We start from the raw sequence: 18,405 nt of genomic DNA, 5'->3' as shown, positions 1-18,405 counted from the left end.
GTTACAATGTTGCTGGTTGCACTCAGCATCAACATCCCCAGATGTGTGTTTATGAGTGATCGACGTTCTGTGTTTATACGTGTTTTATATTTCAGGTCAAAGACTTGTACTGGGAGACTATGCAGGGGGATTGGTGGCGCTATACCAAACTGCAGGAGGATTGGTGGCGCTATACCGAGCTGCAGGGGGATTGGTTGCGCTATACCAAACTGCAGGGGGATTGGTGGCGCTATACCGAGCTGCAGGGGGATTGGGGGCGCTATACCAAACTGCAGGAGGATTGGTGGCGCTATACCAAACTGCAGGAGGATTGGTGGCGCTATACCAAACTGCATCGTAATAAGCAAACCAGGAGCTAACCTGAAGCGGATGCAAAAAACAATAACCAATTTAACTGTAAAGACTTATCACTACTTTTGTTACATGTAGGGACAAATGACATTTCTTCCTCTTAATGCACACCGATTTCAGAGAGAATATATAACACTTATTAAATACTTATAATCGATGAACCATGATGCGGTTATAATGTGTTGTGACATTATTCCACAAATCAGGGATTTTAGCAAAACTCAGGATGGTGGAACTCCATGCGAATAACATCACCAGGCACTGGACATGGTGCACTGGGTCGTCGTTTGTTGTTTAACGCTGCACTCAGCAATATTCAAGCTGTATGACGGCGGCCTGTAAATAATCTAGTCTGGACCAGACAATCCATTGATTGACATGGGCATCGATTCACGCAATTGGGATACGATGATGCAAATTGCGTGAATCTATGCCCATGTCAATCACTGGATTGTCTAGTCCAGACTAGATTATTTACAGACCGCCGTCATAAAGCTGGAATATTGTTGAATGCGGCGTAAAACAACAAACACCTGAATGATAAAGGGAGGCATCAGCTGGAAAGGTCATTTGACCAACCCCATCACACGCCCTTGTAAGGACCTGCTTTTGTCCACGCCATCCCATTTAGAACTGTTTAAAAGTATGAATATAGTCTCTAGTTTATAAGAAATTTAAACAAACAGTTTTTAGCTGATATTTCCATTTATTTCCCAATTCAATTTCGCGTGTGTCGTAATTTATAAGATTTGTATGCTATTCAGATATGTCAAGATTATCCCCATATAGTCCCTACCTACATTTATTTGATGCTTTTGGTAACAATCTTGTTCAAAGTAACTTTAGGTCAGTATTCTGATGTACCAGACACTATTTGTTCTTGGGGTTATGGTCTGTCTAGTTTATCTCCATGTATGTCGATGTCTTCTTCCTGTCATCTCAGTGTATCTCCAAGCCACAGTCAGTCAGCGGCCAGTATGAGCAGGCTGTACAGGGCGTACACGTCAGGTGTTATTACAATGTAATATCTTCCAGTAGAGTTCACCGATCTCATCAATTTACTTTGATCTCTGTTGTAAAAACGTGAATAAATTTGTTTCCTAATGATGAAACCTTTCAGTGTTTTTATTTCAAACTATTCCATCCGTGATTTAGTAAAACTGTCAACTAAATACATATGAGACCTGCAGCATTATGTACTTACCTAGCTGACCAAAGGAAGAGATTACTCACTGAGGTGTACAATACGACATGGTCCAAAGGAGAAGCCCCAAAACATGGAAACGACAGACGGCTGTAGAAACAATTCAACCCAAGATCCACCTTAAGCCAAACTCATACCCAAATGAAAGGGAAGTTGAAATAACCATCTCGCGCCTCAGTCTCGGTCACAGAAAGTAGTGTGACAAGGTTTGTCCATCTTGCAATCAACCTGAATCCATTGCTATACGCTATACCCAACTGCAGGAGGATTTTGGGGGCGCTATACCAAACTGCATAGTAATAAGCAAACCAGGAGCTAACCTGAAGCGGATGCAAAAAACAATAACCAATTTAACTGTAAAGACTATCACTATTTCGTTACATGTAGGGACAAATGACATTTCTTCCTCTTAATGCACACCGATTTCAGAGAGAATATACAACACTTATTAAATACTTATAATCGATGAACCCTGATGTAGTTATGTGTTGTGACATTATTCCACGCATCAGGGATTTCAGCATAACACAGAGGATGGTACTCCATGCGAATAACATCACCAGGCATTGACATGGTGCACTGGGTCGTTTGTTGTGTAACGCCGCACTCAGCAATATTCCAGCTGTATGACGGATGTCTGTAAATAATCGAGTCTGGACCAGACAATCCAGTGATTGGCATCATGAGCCGTTACAATGAGTACTGTGAAGTGTTATGTGCGTGACAACAGTTGGAACAGAAGGCTCCGCTCCGAGAGTTCAGAACAGTCCTTTAGGGCGGAAAACAGGAACAGAAAGATCCTAAACCGTGGGATGTCACTTTTCTTTCTTTTTGAGACCTGTTAAGATCTCCATCTACACTTGTCGCAGAAAGTGCCCTTCCATCTCTTCTAAATTAATTGTATAAAATCGTTGAAAAACGGCCTCTAATATCTATAATTTGATTAAAACTAATCTACTCTATCGTTCCTCTAACGGGCCATGGAATGCCTGTTATTTTGAAGTGTGGCATAAGTCCTAGGTCACGTGCAGACAAAGTGTCTGTTGCACAATGGAAGGCGACGATCACGTGTCTACCTTCCGTCCTAATTCCACTTGAAATTATACAATTAATGGGGAACTAAACGTGATTCTCTTATGGAGTAAATTAAAATAGAAACTATAGTAGGTACATGACCACGAATGTAGGAATAAAAATACTAACTGTAGGAGCAAGTACACACTTTACATTAACAAGGACCATGGATATTGGTCTATGACAACGAAGGTAGATTGTGTCTTGCCCCAAAGAACGAAAAGCCCACACTGACGACTGCAATGCATCACGTGTAAGAATCTATTTTCAGCACGTGCAACGAATGCCACAATCTGCTTTCCGCGAAGCGTGTTGCGTTTACATGAATTGTTCATGCTACATGAACCGAAACAGTGTTTGTTTTGTTTTTATCACCTCTCAGACACTCTGAGGGGCAGTCGGGTAGCCTGGTGGTTCACGCATTCGCTCGTCACGCCGGATACCCGGGTTCGATTCCTCATATGGGTATACAATGTGTGAAGCTCATTTCTGCTGTCCCCCGCCGTGATATTGGTGGAATAATTTTAAAAGCGGCGTAAAACCACACTCACTCACTCGCCAGTGTGAATGCACGGTTAACGACATTTAAAGCACGTCGCCGTGAGCCCAGGGCCGGAGGACGGCCGGAGGACTGCCGGAGGATTGCCGGAGGGTGTGGTCGTAGTGGTATTGCTACTTACCATCACGATCCCAGTAGGGGATGTCGGGTATTGTTTCAACATATTTCCACGATTGAAATATTCCTTTACGACATCATTGATGCTTTGACGGCGTATTCATTCAACCTTATCAGGTGGTTTTAGAAGTGCTGCGAAAATCGTCTCTGAAAGCATGACTATTTAAATAGTGTCTCACACAGTCCCTGGCAAAATAATATACGAAATCTTGGAAAATAGGCTCCTCTCTCTCTCTCTCCCCCCCCCCCCCCCCCCCCCCCCCCCCTCCCCCCCTCTCTCTCTCTCTCTTTCTCTCACTCACACACATACACACACGTAATGTTAATAATAATTTAATAAAATACATATTTTCTTAAATTATAGCAGCATACAGTAGACAGTACGGATACGTGGGTGCATTGATACAGCAAGACGACATCGTGTTCATTTAATACATGTTCACCCTTGGATGGAGACCATAGTCGGAGAGTGAGTGAGTTGGGTGTAACGCCGCTTTTAACATTATTCCCACAGTCGGAGAGAGAGTGAGTGAGTGAGTTGGGTGTAACGCCGCTTTTAACATTATTCCCACAGTCGGAAAGAGAGTGAGTGAGTTGGGTGTAACGCCGCTTTTAACATTATTCCCACAGTCGGAAAGAGAGTGAGTGAGTGAGTTGGGTGTAACGCCGCTTTTAACATTATTCCCATAGTCGGAGAGAGAGTGAGTGAGTTGGGTGTAACGCCGCTTTTAATATTATTCCCACAGTCGGAGAGAGAGTGAGTGAGTTGGGTGTAACGCCGCTTTTAACATTATTCCCATAGTCGGAGAGAGAGTGAGTGAGTGAGTTGGGTGTAACGCCGCTTTTAATATTATTCCCACAGTCGGAGAGAGAGTGAGTGAGTTGGGTGTAACGCCGCTTTTAATATTATTCCCATAGTAGGAGAGAGAGAGAGTGAGTGAGTTGGGTGTAACGCCGCTTTTAACGTTATTCCCACAGTCGGAGAGAGAGTGAGTGAGTTGGGTGTAACGCCGCTTTTAATATTATTCCCACAGTCGGAGAGAGAGTGAGTGAGTTGGGTGTAACGCCGCTTTTAACATTATTCCCATAGTCGGAGAGAGAGTGAGTGAGTGGGTTGGGTGTAACGCCGCTTTTAACATTATTCCCACAGTCGGAGAGTGAGTGAGGGAGTTGGGTGTAACGCCGCTTTTAATATTATTCCCACAGTCGGAGAGAGAGTGAGTGAGTTGGGTGTAACGCCGCTTTTAATATTATTCCCATAGTAGGAGAGAGAGAGAGTGAGTGAGTTGGGTGTAACGCCGCTTTTAACGTTATTCCCACAGTCGGAGAGAGAGTGAGTGAGTTGGGTGTAACGCCGCTTTTAACATTATTCCCACAGTCGGAGAGTGAGTGAGTGAGTTGGGTGTAACGCCGCTTTTAATATTATTCCCACAGTCGGAGAGAGAGAGAGTGAGTGAGTTGGGTGTAACGCCGCTTTTAACGTTATTCCCACAGTCGGAGAGAGAGTGAGTGAGTTGGGTGTAACGCCGCTTTTAACATTATTCCCATAGTCGGAGAGAGAGTGAGTGAGTGAGTTGGGTGTAACGCCGCTTTTAACGTTATTCCCACAGTCGGAGAGTGAGTGAGTGAGTTGGGTGTAACGCCGCTTTTAATATTATTCCCACAGTCGGAGAGAGAGAGAGTGAGTGAGTTGGGTGTAACGCCGCTTTTAACGTTATTCCCACAGTCGGAGAGAGAGTGAGTGAGTTGGGTGTAACGCCGCTTTTAACATTATTCCCATAGTCGGAGAGAGAGTGAATGAGTTGGGTGTAACGCCGCTTTTAACATTATTCCCACAGTCGGAGAGAGAGTGAGTGAGTGAGTTGGGTGTAACGCCGCTTTTAACATTATTCCCACAGTCGGAGAGAGAGTGAGTGAGTGAGTTGGGTGTAACGCCGCTTTTAACGTTATTCCCATAGTCGGAGAGAGAGTGAGTGAGTTGGGTGTAACGCCGCTTTTAACGTTATTCCCATAGTCGGAGAGAGAGTGAGTGAGTTGGGTGTAACGCCGCTTTTAACATTATTCCCACAGTCGGAGAGAGAGTGAGTGAGTTGGGTGTAACGCCGCTTTTAACATTATTCCCATAGTCGGAGAGTGAGTGAGTGAGTTGGGTGTAACGCCGCTTTTAACATTATTCCCATAGTCGGAGAGAGAGTGAGTGAGTGAGTTGGGTGTAACGCCGCTTTTAACGTTATTCCCACAGTCGGAGAGTGAGTGAGTGAGTTGGGTGTAACGCCGCTTTTAATATTATTCCCACAGTCGGAGAGAGAGAGAGTGAGTGAGTTGGGTGTAACGCCGCTTTTAACGTTATTCCCACAGTCGGAGAGAGAGTGAGTGAGTTGGGTGTAACGCCGCTTTTAACATTATTCCCATAGTCGGAGAGAGAGTGAATGAGTTGGGTGTAACGCCGCTTTTAACATTATTCCCACAGTCGGAGAGAGAGTGAGTGAGTGAGTTGGGTGTAACGCCGCTTTTAACATTATTCCCACAGTCGGAGAGAGAGTGAGTGAGTGAGTTGGGTGTAACGCCGCTTTTAACGTTATTCCCATAGTCGGAGAGAGAGTGAGTGAGTTGGGTGTAACGCCGCTTTTAACGTTATTCCCATAGTCGGAGAGAGAGTGAGTGAGTTGGGTGTAACGCCGCTTTTAACATTATTCCCACAGTCGGAGAGAGAGTGAGTGAGTTGGGTGTAACGCCGCTTTTAACATTATTCCCATAGTCGGAGAGTGAGTGAGTGAGTTGGGTGTAACGCCGCTTTTAACATTATTCCCATAGTCGGAGAGAGAGTGAGTGAGTGAGTTGGGTGTAACGCCGCTTTTAACATTATTCCCACAGTCGGAGAGAGAGTGAGTGAGTGAGTTGGGTGTAACGCCGCTTTTAACATTATTCCCACAGTCGGAGAGAGAGTGAGTGAGTGAGTTGGGTGTAACGCCGCTTTTAACATTATTCCCACAGTCGGAGAGAGAGTGAGTGAGTGAGTTGGGTGTAACGCCGCTTTTAACGTTATTCCCACAGTCGGAGAGAGAGTGAGTGAGTGAGTTGGGTGTAACGCCGCTTTTAACATTATTCCCACAGTCGGAGAGAGAGTGAGTGAGTGAGTTGGGTGTAACGCCGCTTTTAACGTTATTCCCACAGTCGGAGAGAGAGTGAGTGAGTTGGGTGTAACGCCGCTTTTAACATTATTCCCATAGTCGGAGAGAGAGTGAGTGAGTGAGTTGGGTGTAACGCCGCTTTTAATATTATTCCCACAGTCGGAGAGAGAGTGAGTGAGTTGGGTGTAACGCCGCTTTTAATATTATTCCCATAGTAGGAGAGAGAGAGAGTGAGTGAGTTGGGTGTAACGCCGCTTTTAACGTTATTCCCACAGTCGGAGAGAGAGTGAGTGAGTTGGGTGTAACGCCGCTTTTAACATTATTCCCATAGTCGGAGAGAGAGTGAGTGAGTGAGTTGGGTGTAACGCCGCTTTTAACATTATTCCCACAGTTGGAGAGAGAGTGAGTGAGTTGGGTGTAACGCCGCTTTTAACATTATTCCCACAGTCGGAGAGAGAATGATGGTATGGCGTATAGGGAAATGAAAATGTAGAGACGCACTGTGGGTAAGATAAGAGGTGTAACCATGGTAATATAATAAGATGACAATAAAAGTGCTGGGATATTTATGACTAAATAATGTGTACCAGGAAATGCTTGAAAAAAAATTGCCTGAGCTTTTACACACAGACTGATGTTGGAGGGACGTGTTGGATGTCGTGAAAGTATTCTGTTGTGAAAACCATTGTATGAAGCTGTGTGAAAAATATAAATTCTTTATATTTAAGTGGTCGTTTAAGATATTTAGAATTATTGTAGGCCCTACTATCTAAAATATGAATTTATATTTTTCAACATAATCTTCATTCACCTCAATACACTTATTCCATTTGTCCTTCAAGCTTTTAATACCACTTTTATAGAAATCCGCAGATTGGCCCTCTAACGACGCCTCTGTGGCAGCCTTTATGTCTTCGTCATCCTGGAAGCGTCTTCCACGTAGGGCAGATTTCATTTGCCGGAACAGGAAATAGTCACTGGGGGCTACGTCTGGGCTGTACAGTTAAATCACCCACCCTACAGCCCAGACTTACCCTTAGCAAAACTTATTGATCGCTCCTCGTACAAACTTCTCAGCCTCTAAATATACACATCAGAATGCTCATAACTAGGCCTAACCCGGATCAATAGAGAATTCGTAGACACTCCCAACTCATAGACAAAATACAGGGTGAACTCGTAGATTAAAGACATAAAGTAGGGAAATAGACGTAACTATTGATTTATTACATACAGATATTGAATTATTATGTGTTAGATGTATTTCAAATCGTGAGTGAACGCCTTCGTGGTCTAGTGGTAGAGCGTCCGCCCGGAGAGCGGAAGGTCCGGGGTTCGATTCCCGGCCGCGTCATACCAAAAGACGTTAAAAGATGGTACTTGTTGTTACCATGTCTGACGCTCGGCATTAAGGGGCTAAAACAAGGACTGCTCGGCTCGGAGTCAGTATAGTGTGTCTGAGTAGGGTATTCATGTTAAACTGCGGCATGGTATCTCAGTGGGCTAGCACTATAAATCGGTATCAGTCCGGACAAGTACAAGCAGCCACAAACACACACACACACACACACACACGCGCGCGCGCATGCACGTCGCTGCATAAGTGCAATAAACTTGGACACGACGTTAAACCCAATTTCACCTCAAATCGTAAGTTTAAAAGGACAATAAATAATATTCCTATTATGTCGTCCTTCTCTGCTTGGATCTGTGTACCTATATTTACAAAGGCTCCTGCTAATGCTTTCCAAACAACGTACCGCAATCCCCTACTCACCATTTACCGGAATAATCATTTATTTACAAAGCGTCCTACAAAAGAAAAACAAATACTAGCCATATCTTTTATTTTACACTTTTTTAAAACAAAAGCTCATGCAATCGAAAACACTCATAAACATAACCGAGGTCAGTATGCCGCTAAATAATAATAATAATAATAATGATAGGATAACTATAATCATAAAATTTCAATACCTAAAAAACTGTGTCTTCGAATTCACTGCCGGTTTGTCTTTGATGTAACTGTAAATTGTGTCTAGGAGTTGGCGGTGTCTACGAATTCACCGCATCCATGTAAGCCATTTTTTTGGTCAGGCGACAGAGAGGTAACTGCGCACATGTATTAGCCGAGCGTACATAGAATAACAGTCCAACTGAGTTATACGCGCGATACGAAGAGCTGTACTACTCGATAAACACGGTACGCTACCGCGGTCTCGAAAAGTGTGTGACACAGCGACGACTCAAAATTGTTTTAGTGTTAGGAGAGGAAGATGTCGGTGAAGGAGCAGCAGATGTTGAGGGAGGAGGAGCGGTCACTGGTCAACCTGCACACTAAACTCAGCGACCAGCTCAACAGGCTGAAGGTAGAAAATATCACGTTATTTTCAGTGACAGTCTCCATAGATGCAGTCAAATGTCTAGACGGTCCAGTTTTCGTGGGTCCGTGTCGGTGATTCGATCATTAAGATACGGTAATACTTTTTTACCCACGAGGGAATTGACCTCACGTTCCCAGGTACATTCAATAACAGAGATACATGACACACACATAGACTCACAAGTAGCATACACAATATAACAAAGAGACGGCAATTCTTTGCGCGAAAACTGTTTCAAACCACACTGTAACATGTAAATAACAGCAATGCTAAGTACTAAAACTGTTTCAAACCACAATGTTTTGTTTGTTGTTTAACACCGCAGTCAGCAATATTCAAGCTATCTGCACCAGACAATCGAGTGATTGACATCATGAGCATCTATCCACCCAATTGAGATAGGATGACATGCACCAAACAAGTCAGCGAGCCTAACCACCCAATCCTGTTATAGTCATCTCTTACGACAAGCATTGTCGCCTTTTATGGCCAGCACGGGTTGCTGCAGACATTCTCCGCCCGGGAACTTCACAGGTCCAAAGCACAATGTAAAAAATATAAATGCCAGATCTAAAAGGAATAAATAGAATAATTTACGTGAAGAAATATACATTAAAGCAGACATTTAAAAACAAGAATAATAGCATTAAAGGCATCTATATTACATTTTCTCGACAATTTAAGAGAAATGCTGGTTGGAATATAAGATCGTTTGTCGCTGTTTGTTCTTAGTGATGGAATTTGAAACCGGTATTGCGATGGTAAAAGTTTATAGATTTTAATTAAATATGTGACTTGGGTCATTATCAATTTTATTTGCATGTGATAAAATGTTGTCCTTCGATACAAATGGAAGATCCTCACAACCTCTACCTTCAATTTGGCTGCTAACATGGCTACGTTTTACAATTTTGTTCAATTTTTTTTTGGTATGAACAGAGATCCACACAACACTGCATACAGAAAGTTTAGACACTTAGAAAAAACAGTTGTAACAGAGTGTTGCTAACATATCTGGCTAGACATGATATTAATTTCGATCATAGGAAGAAGTAGAGAGTGTGCTTATGTTGCCTTTTCAAAGTCTGAACACACAGCATCGACTGCAGTTTGTGACACTGAGCGACTGTCTCGCGATGGCTTCAGTGACACAACACTGACAGTCCAGTCTTGACGAAGCCTCGTCGACCACTGGTCCTAAACATCACGAGAAGGAAAACAACAAAGCAAGATTTGGCCGTCCAGTATGTGGCAAAACATCCATGAGTACCGGGGGCTTCCGTGGTCATGTTGCCCAGAAACACAACAGATCAGATATTAGAGGTAAGTGTTCACGTTATTCAATCGACGGACGCCATGTGGTATGACAATCTGTAACTTGTTACTTTAAGTAAAGTTTTGATATAACTTCAAGATTTACGAAAACAAATTCTAACACATTTTGTTAAATAATACAGTTGATCATAAATTTACACAGACTTTGTATATTGTCAGTAAAACAGTTTTATGCTGGTAGTCGCATGTTATTGAAATACAGGAAACTGTTTTCGTCAATATACGTGAATGACTGTTGTCTCGTGTGACGACCTCGATGTGACTTCACAGATCAGTCTTGCAATTTGTTACTGTTACAGATACAAAGATACCTCATTAGCCTTGCTTAAGTGTTTATCATGTGAGATTGTCAAGTACACAAGACAAAGGCTTACTGTCAAAATAAATGTGTCATTTCTTTCAATATGTGTTGTTTGGTCACAAGGATGTTGGTTTGTATCAATGTATCTCAGACCCCTGAAGATCCAGGTTAGAATAGGTCTTCAGCAACCCATGCTTGCCATAAAAGGCAAATATGCTTGTCGTAAGAGCTGACTAGCAGGATCGGGTGGTCAGACTCGCTGACCTTGGTTGATCATGTCACCGTATCCCAATTGAGTGGATTGATGCCCATGATATCAATCACTGGATTGTCTAGTCCAATGTATCTCAGGTCACCATTAACTTCATTTTGCACTGGATACCTTAGCAAATAACATGATGCAAAGGATTTCTGCATTATATATATATATATCATGTACTTTGGAGCCCAAACTCTGACATTGGGGTTATATTACAAGGGTGGATCCAGAATTTTTAAAGGGAGTGGTCCAAAATATCAAAATCCTCTCTCAGAAAATTTGACTGCCCACAACAAACTACATTTGGTTTTCAAAAGGCCCCCCTGCCCCCCCTCTGGATCTGCCTGTGTAGTATCCAGCAATGTGTATCACTTGAGTATGTACATCCTTACTATTTTCATTTCAGCTCACGAACATCTTGAGACTCTGCAGCTGTCAGAAGCTGAAGCACCCCTCCCTCTTCAGCAGACCGGCCAGATTCCTCCGCGCAGCAAACACACCAGTTTCCTCCGCGCAGCAAACACACCAGATTCCTCCGCGCAGCAAACACACCAGATTCCTTGTCGACGGATGCAGACATGTAGGATGCTCTAAATATGTAAAGTCAATATCAACTGTACCCTTTGAACCCATGAATGACTCTTTGCGTTCAGACAATGGCCCACACCTAGTTTCCATAGTTTCCATAGTTTTCAGTTCTTACCCCAAAAGTTCAAGAAGTATTCAACAATTTTGGCCTACTTGTGAGATCATTTGAGATCGAAATGAGAAAAAATGTTCAACATCCTCAGTTGTGTGCTTCCTTACTCCTGTGTGACAAACTAGAGGACATTGTAAGGACAAACCACATGGTCTCCTACTACTACATGTATTGGGCCAAACTCAGAATGTGGGAGTTAAAAGTGGACTTGTTTCTACGTGTAGCTGGAGGTGCTGCTGCCATGTAATCTAGACATCACCTGCACAAGGAAACTAGGGATGGAGGGAAACACAAGGGTGTTCAGTGGAGCCGATCTTTTGGGATGGAGGGAAACACAAGGGTGTTCAGTGGAGCCGATCTCTCATGATGGAAGGAAACACAAGGGTGTTCAGTGGAGCCGATCTCTCATGATGGAAGGAAACACAAGGGTGTTCAGTGGAGCTGATCTCTCGTGATGGAAGGAAACACAAGGGTGATCAGTGGAGCCGATCTCTCATGATGGAAGGAAACACAAGGGTGTTCAGTGGAGCCAATCTCTCGTGATGGAAGGAAACACAAGGGTGATCAGTGGAGCCGATCTCTCGGGATGGAAGGAAACACAAGGGTGTTCAGTGGAGCCGATCTCTCATGATGGAAGGAAACACAAGGGTGTTCAGTGGAGCTGATCTCTCGTGATGGAAGGAAACACAAGGGTGATCAGTGGAGCCGATCTCTCATGATGGAAGGAAACACAAGGGTGTTCAGTGGAGCTAATCTCTCGTGATGGAAGGAAACACAAGGGTGATCAGTGGAGCCGATCTCTCAGGATGGAAGGAAACACAAGGGTGTTCAGTGGAGCCGATCTCTCGGGATGGAAGGAAACACAAGGGTGTTCAGTGGAGCCGATCTCTCATGATGGAAGGAAACACAAGGGTGTTCAGTGAAGCCGATCTCTGGGAATGGAAGGAAACACAAGGGTGTTCAGTGGAACCGATCTCTCGGGATGGAAGGAAACACAAGGGTGTTTAGTGGAGCCGATCTCTCGGGATGGAAGAAAACACAAGGGTGTTCAGTGGAGCCGATCTCTGGGAATGGAAGGAAACACAAGGGTGTTTAGTGGAGCCGATCTCTCATGATGGAAGGAAACACAAGGGTGATCAGTGGAGCCGATCTCTCGGGATAGAAGGAAACACAAGGGTGTTCAGTGGAGCCGATCTCTCGGGATGGAAGGAAACACAAGGGTGTTCAGTGGAGCCGATCTCTCGGGATGGAAGGAAACACAAGGGTGTTTAGTGGAGCCGATCCCTCATGATGGAAGGAAACACAAGGGTGTTCAGTGGAGCTGATCTCTCGGGATGGAAGGAAACACAAGAGTGTTCAGTGGAGCCAATCTCTCGGGATGGAAGGAAACACAAGGGTGTTCAGTGGAGCCGATCTCTCGGGATGGAAGGAAACACAAGGGTGTTTAGTGGAGCCGATCTCTGGGAATGGAAGGAAACACAAGGGTGTTCAGTGGAGCCAATCTCTCGGGATGGAAGGAAACACAAGGGTGATCAGTGGAGCCGATCTCACAGGATGGAAGGAAACACAAGGGTGTTTAGTGGAGCCGATCTCTCAGGATAGAAGGAAACACAAGGGTGTTCAGTGGAGCCAATCTCTTGGGATGGAAGGAAACACAAGGGTGATCAGTGGAGCCGATCTCTCGGGATGGAAGGAAACACAAGGGTGTTCAGTGGAGCCGATCTGTCGGGATGGAAGGAAACACAAGGGTGTTTAGTGGAGCCGATCTGTCGGGATGGAAGGAAACACAAGGGTGTTCAGTGGAGCCGATCTCTCGGGATGGAAGGAAACACAAGGGTGATCAGTGGAGCCGATCTCTCGGATGGAAGGAAACACAAGGGTGTTTAGTGGAGCCGATCTGTCGGGATGGAAGGAAACACAAGGGTGTTCAGTGGAGCCGATCTCTCGGGATGGAAGGAAACACAAGGGTGTTCAGTGGAGCCGATCTCTCAGGATGGAAGGAAACACAAGGGTGTTTAGTGGAGCCGATCTCTCATGATGGAAGGAAACACAAGGGTGTTCAGTGGAGCCGATCTGTCACAGGAGCGTTAAAGGAATGTGGAACTAGATCGAACAATGAACATGTAATTACCAGTTTACAATAACTGTTGTGTATTTCTTTCCAACACCTGATGTTGAGTGGCTGTACCTGGGCTGGTGAATTTAGCCTGTCAGTGTTATACATGTAGAATGCTCATATTGTATGTACTACTATCCATACGAGTGATTAAATAAACACAAGTAACTGTTTTCATTCAAACATTTTTGTTTCTTTCTTGACATAAGGTATCGTCAACAGTTACCATGGCTACTGCTGCACATCTCGCAGAGGTATTGCTTCTGATAGGTAGAAGGGCAGATGAACCTAAACCTCTCTGAAAACAGGACTAATACCACCACCAGATGCCAGTTTTCTGAGGCTGTCTGACAACATGTCCATGGCTGTTAACATCATGTGTCAGTCATATGCCAGGCGAGGTTGATGGGTGGCTTTCACTAACACCCCCCCCACCCCACCACCACACACACACATCCTCCCATAACACTAACTCAACCATTCACACCTACCAACTCCCTCACCATCCACTCACTCACCACCCATCCACTCACTCACCCACCATCCACTCACTCACCCACCATCCACTCACTCACCACCCATCCACTCACTCACCACCCATTCACCACCCATCCACTCACTCACCCACTCACTCACCCGCCATCCACTCACTCACCCACCATCCACTCACTCACCCACCATCCACTCACTCACCCACCATCCACTCACTCACCCACCATCCACTCACTCACCCACTCACTCACCAACCATCCACTCACTCACCAACCATCCACTCACTCACCAACCATCCACTCACTCACCACCCATCCACTCACTCACCACCCATCCACTCACTCACCAACCATCCACTCACTCACCCACCATCCACTCACTCACCAACCGTCCACTCACTCACAAACCATCCACTCACTCACCCACCCCGTTGTGTGCTGTAGGTGGAGGAGCTTGCCCTGATCAGCATGCTGCGTCTCCAGAACCGTCCGACGTCCAGCACCATGTCCCAGCACACCGACCAGACAGACGACAGCAAGGGACCGGTGAAACAGGAAATCCAGGTATGCATCATCATCATTATCATCATCAACATCATCATCGACCTGTGAAGATCTGGGTAAGAATAGTCTTCAGCATGCTTGTCGTGAAAGGCGACTAACGGGATCGGGTGGTCAGTCTCGCTGACTTGGTTGATACATGTCATCATTTCCCAATTGCGTGGATGAAATGAAAATAAATTTAAACATTTATGAATATTCCTATGCATGACACAAGTGGTATATGTGCAAGTCGTGCACACAACACTATTCACGGGTCGATGTGGTTTTCTTCCCAGGGTGATGCTGTCACTGTTATAGAATTTGAACATTGTAGAAAAGGTTGTTTTATCTGGGATTGTGTTTATTGACATTCAGATGAGGCAAGATCAGTGTGATGAGACGGCACCCAGTCTCTCCCAGATGCCTTGGTCTGTGCTCATACGTGGTTTAACTTGACTTGCTGTAATTTGTTGGGGGATGTGACACGTCATTGACAAATGTTGAGTGGGTTGTCGTTGTCCTTCCTTCCCAATATCTTCCTTGTTATTGCCCTTGAGTGACCTTGACCTTCACTAACTTCCTTCAACAGTCGGAGTTGGCCCAGCTTGAGGAGAAGTATCAGGAGGCGCTGGACCTCAGTGTGACGGGGCACCTCGGGATGTCTGACTGTAAGTGTGTGACTGTAAGTGTGTGACCTCAGTGTGGCCAGGCACCTCAGGATGTCTGACTGTATGTGACCTCAGCATATGTTGTTTAGAAGTCTGACTGTAAGTGTGTGATCTCAGTGTGGCCAGGGACCTCGGGATGTCTGACTGTAAGTGTGTGACCTCAGTGTGGCCAGGCACCTCAGGATGTCTGACTGTAAGTATGTGACCTCAGTGTGGTCAGGCACCTTGGGATATCTGACTGTATGTGACCTCATCGTGGCCAGGCACCTCAGGATGTCTGACTGTATGTGTGTGATCTCAGTGTGGTCAGGCAGCTCGGGATGTCCGACTGTAAGTATGTGACCTCAGTGTAGCCAAGCACCTCGGGATGTCTGACTGTAAGTGTGTGATCTCAGTGTGGTCGAGCAGCTCGGGATGTCTGACTGTAAGTGTGTGACCTCAGTGTGGCCAGGCAGCTCGGGATGTCTGACTGTAAGTGTGTGATCTCAGTGTGGCTTAGCACCTCGGGATGTCTGACTGTATGTGATCTCAGTGTGGCCGAGCACCTCGGGATATCTGACTGTAAGTGTGTGACCTCAGTGTGGTCGAGCAGCTCGGGATGTCTGACTGTAAGTGTGTGACCTCAGTGTGGCCGAGCACCTCAGGATGTCTGACTGTAAGTATGTGATCTCAGTGTGGCCGAGCAGCTCGGGATGTCTGACTGTAGGTGTGTGATCTCAGTGTGGCCGAGCAGCTCGGGATGTCTGACTGTAAGTATTTGACCTCAGTGTGGCCGAGCACCTCGGGATGTCTGACTGTAAGTATGTGATCTCAGTGTGGCCGAGCACCTCGGGATGTCTGACTGTAAGTGTGTGATCTCAGTGTGGTCAGGCAGCTCGGGATGTCTGACTGTTAGTGTGTGACCTCAGTGTGGTCAGGCACCTTGGGATGTCTGAGTGTATGTGACCTCAGTGTGGTCAGGCAGCTCAGGATGTCTGACTGTAAGTGTGTGACCTCAGTGTGGTCGAGCAGCTCAGGATGTCTGAGTGTATGTGACCTCAGTGTGGTCGAGCAGCTCAGGATGTCTGAGTGTATGTGACCTCAGTGTGGTCAGGCAGCTCAGGATGTCTGACTGTTAGTGTGTGACCTCAGTGTGGTCGAGCAGCTCAGGATGTCTGAGTGTATGTGACCTCAGTGTGGCCGAGCACCTCAGGATGTCTGACTTTAATATGTGACCTCAGTGTGGTCGAGCAGCTCAGGATGTCTGACTGTAAGTATGTGACCTCAGTGTGGTCAGGCACCTCAGGATGTCTGACTGTAAGTATGTGACCTTAGTGTGGTCGAGCAGCTCAGGATGTCTGACTGTAAGTATGTGACCTCAGTGTGGTCAGGCACCTCAGGATGTCTGACTAAGCATGTGACCTCAGTGTGGCCGAGCAGCTAGGGATGTCTGACTGTAAGTATGTGATCTCAGCATGTGTTGTTTGGATGTCTGACTGCAGGTTGCTGGTCAGCATGGCAGATAGCAAGAGTTACTGATGGAGTTTTGATTGTTGTAGATCACGAAGAGGAGGAGGAGGAAGAGGAAGATGAGGACGATGAAGATGATGAGCCAGAAACTGTCACAGACCAACTGTCAGCTTTCTTGGATGAACTGTCAGCCAGAAACAAGTGAACGGCAACGTGGACGGCACCGTGGACATGAGCATCTACAACACACACTGGAGGCTTGTTACTGGGTGAGAGAGAGGCAGCGTATACGTTACTGCTTGCATCTCGCCAGAACCAGCTTCAACACATGGGGAAGTCCCTCTGCCTCATCAAGTCTCATGAGGATGTTGTTTGAATGCAGAAACCTGACATTCCGTAGAATGCAGAAATGTGACGTGTTCTGATACGGTTGTGATGCTGGTAGTGATGCTGGTACATGTGCTTCTGGTACATGTGCTTCAACAAGCAGCCACAGGACATGGTTGAACCTACTGTGTGGCACTAGTATGGTGTGTTGTAATGTGTCAGCATCACTGCGTGTCAACCCAAGAATGTAAATAACTATTATGCAAGGCTTGTCTTCTGTGTGTGGCTCGTTGCCTGTGGTTGCTGGTTGGAAATGTGAAAGTAACTATGTATTAAACAGATTAAATACCTAGCACAGGAGGTGAGCCACAAACCCTATGTATGACACGTTCTGACTGAACTTTGAACTCTGTTTCTGTTATGCCTGTTCATCTATGTTAACATTAATCAAGTCATGAACAGAAACAAATAAAGTCAAAATGCCTTTGCTGTTTCTTTACATAGTACAGATGTTTGTTATACCTGCTACACCAGACTGCTTCTGAAGAGACCTCCTGGAATGCCGTTCAGTAATCCATTCACGTTATATTACTTTAAAACGCTAGGTAATACTCGGAAATTACTTAAGATTTCCAAAGTTGTAAGAGATATTAGTTTCTGGTAATAGTTGTTTAAGAAATAAAGGTGAGAGGGGGTTGTTTATCGGGCAATAATAGAGAATAAATCACGAGGATCCCCTACGTTTTTTAAAGTATAATTTCATCTCTATTTTGCTGTTTACGCCCAAGGAAATGTTCAATGTTCATCAAGAACCAGTGAATGAATACAGGTATTATCCACTTGCGTGGATCGATGCTCATGATATTAATCACTGGATTGTCTGGTCCAGACTCGATTATTTACCGACCGCCGTCATATAGCTGGAATATTGCTGAGTGCGGAGTTAAACATCAAACCAACTTATGCTAAGACACATTGATAGTGGTCTTATTAACTTTCACATTTTCGACATCTTCTCAGACTACAAACGGCCTTAGAAGCTGAATATTTGCATGAATGATCCTGGCTATGGTTTCTCTAAAAAGTGCTCACAGAATGTTGACACTAGTTGAATGAGTGTAGAATGACTGAGTTTGGACCAGACAAACCAGTGATTGATGTTATGAGCAACGGTCAACTAAGTCACCTGCCTGAGCACCCAATACTTGAACCACTAGGTTTATACTAGATTAAGTATGGTACAAACTATCTTTGTGAGAGGTGAACTCAGTGATTTGGCTAAGTCGTCTCACACTTTCCTGGGCTCGGCTGGGATCGTTGTACACAATATTGATCACTGGCTTGTCTGGTCTTCAAATAAGACATGCGCAGGCCCGTTAACTCCTTCGATTTCCCT

General features: G+C 45.1%; 1 protein-coding gene across 1 annotated transcript; it reads left to right on the top strand.

Moving 5' to 3' along the window:
- The first annotated feature begins 8,615 nt into the window (after window positions 1–8,615).
- On the top strand, window positions 8,616–17,513 carry LOC124126876 (snRNA-activating protein complex subunit 5-like). Its single transcript, XM_046490420.2, has 4 exons — window positions 8,616–8,805; window positions 14,467–14,586; window positions 15,155–15,233; window positions 16,772–17,513. The coding sequence occupies exons 1-4, from the start codon at window positions 8,713–8,715 to the stop codon at window positions 16,885–16,887; spliced, it is 408 nt and encodes a 135-aa protein (XP_046346376.1). The 5' UTR covers window positions 8,616–8,712; the 3' UTR covers window positions 16,888–17,513.
- The last annotated feature ends 892 nt before the right edge of the window (window positions 17,514–18,405 follow it).

Source organism: Haliotis rufescens, unplaced genomic scaffold, assembly GCF_023055435.1.
Source record: "Haliotis rufescens isolate VD_foot unplaced genomic scaffold, xgHalRufe1.0.p SCAF_9, whole genome shotgun sequence".
Taxonomy (NCBI): Eukaryota; Metazoa; Mollusca; class Gastropoda; order Lepetellida; family Haliotidae; genus Haliotis; species Haliotis rufescens.
The sequence above is the reverse complement of the archived record's forward strand: the minus strand, read 5'-3'. Positions and strand labels throughout refer to the sequence as shown.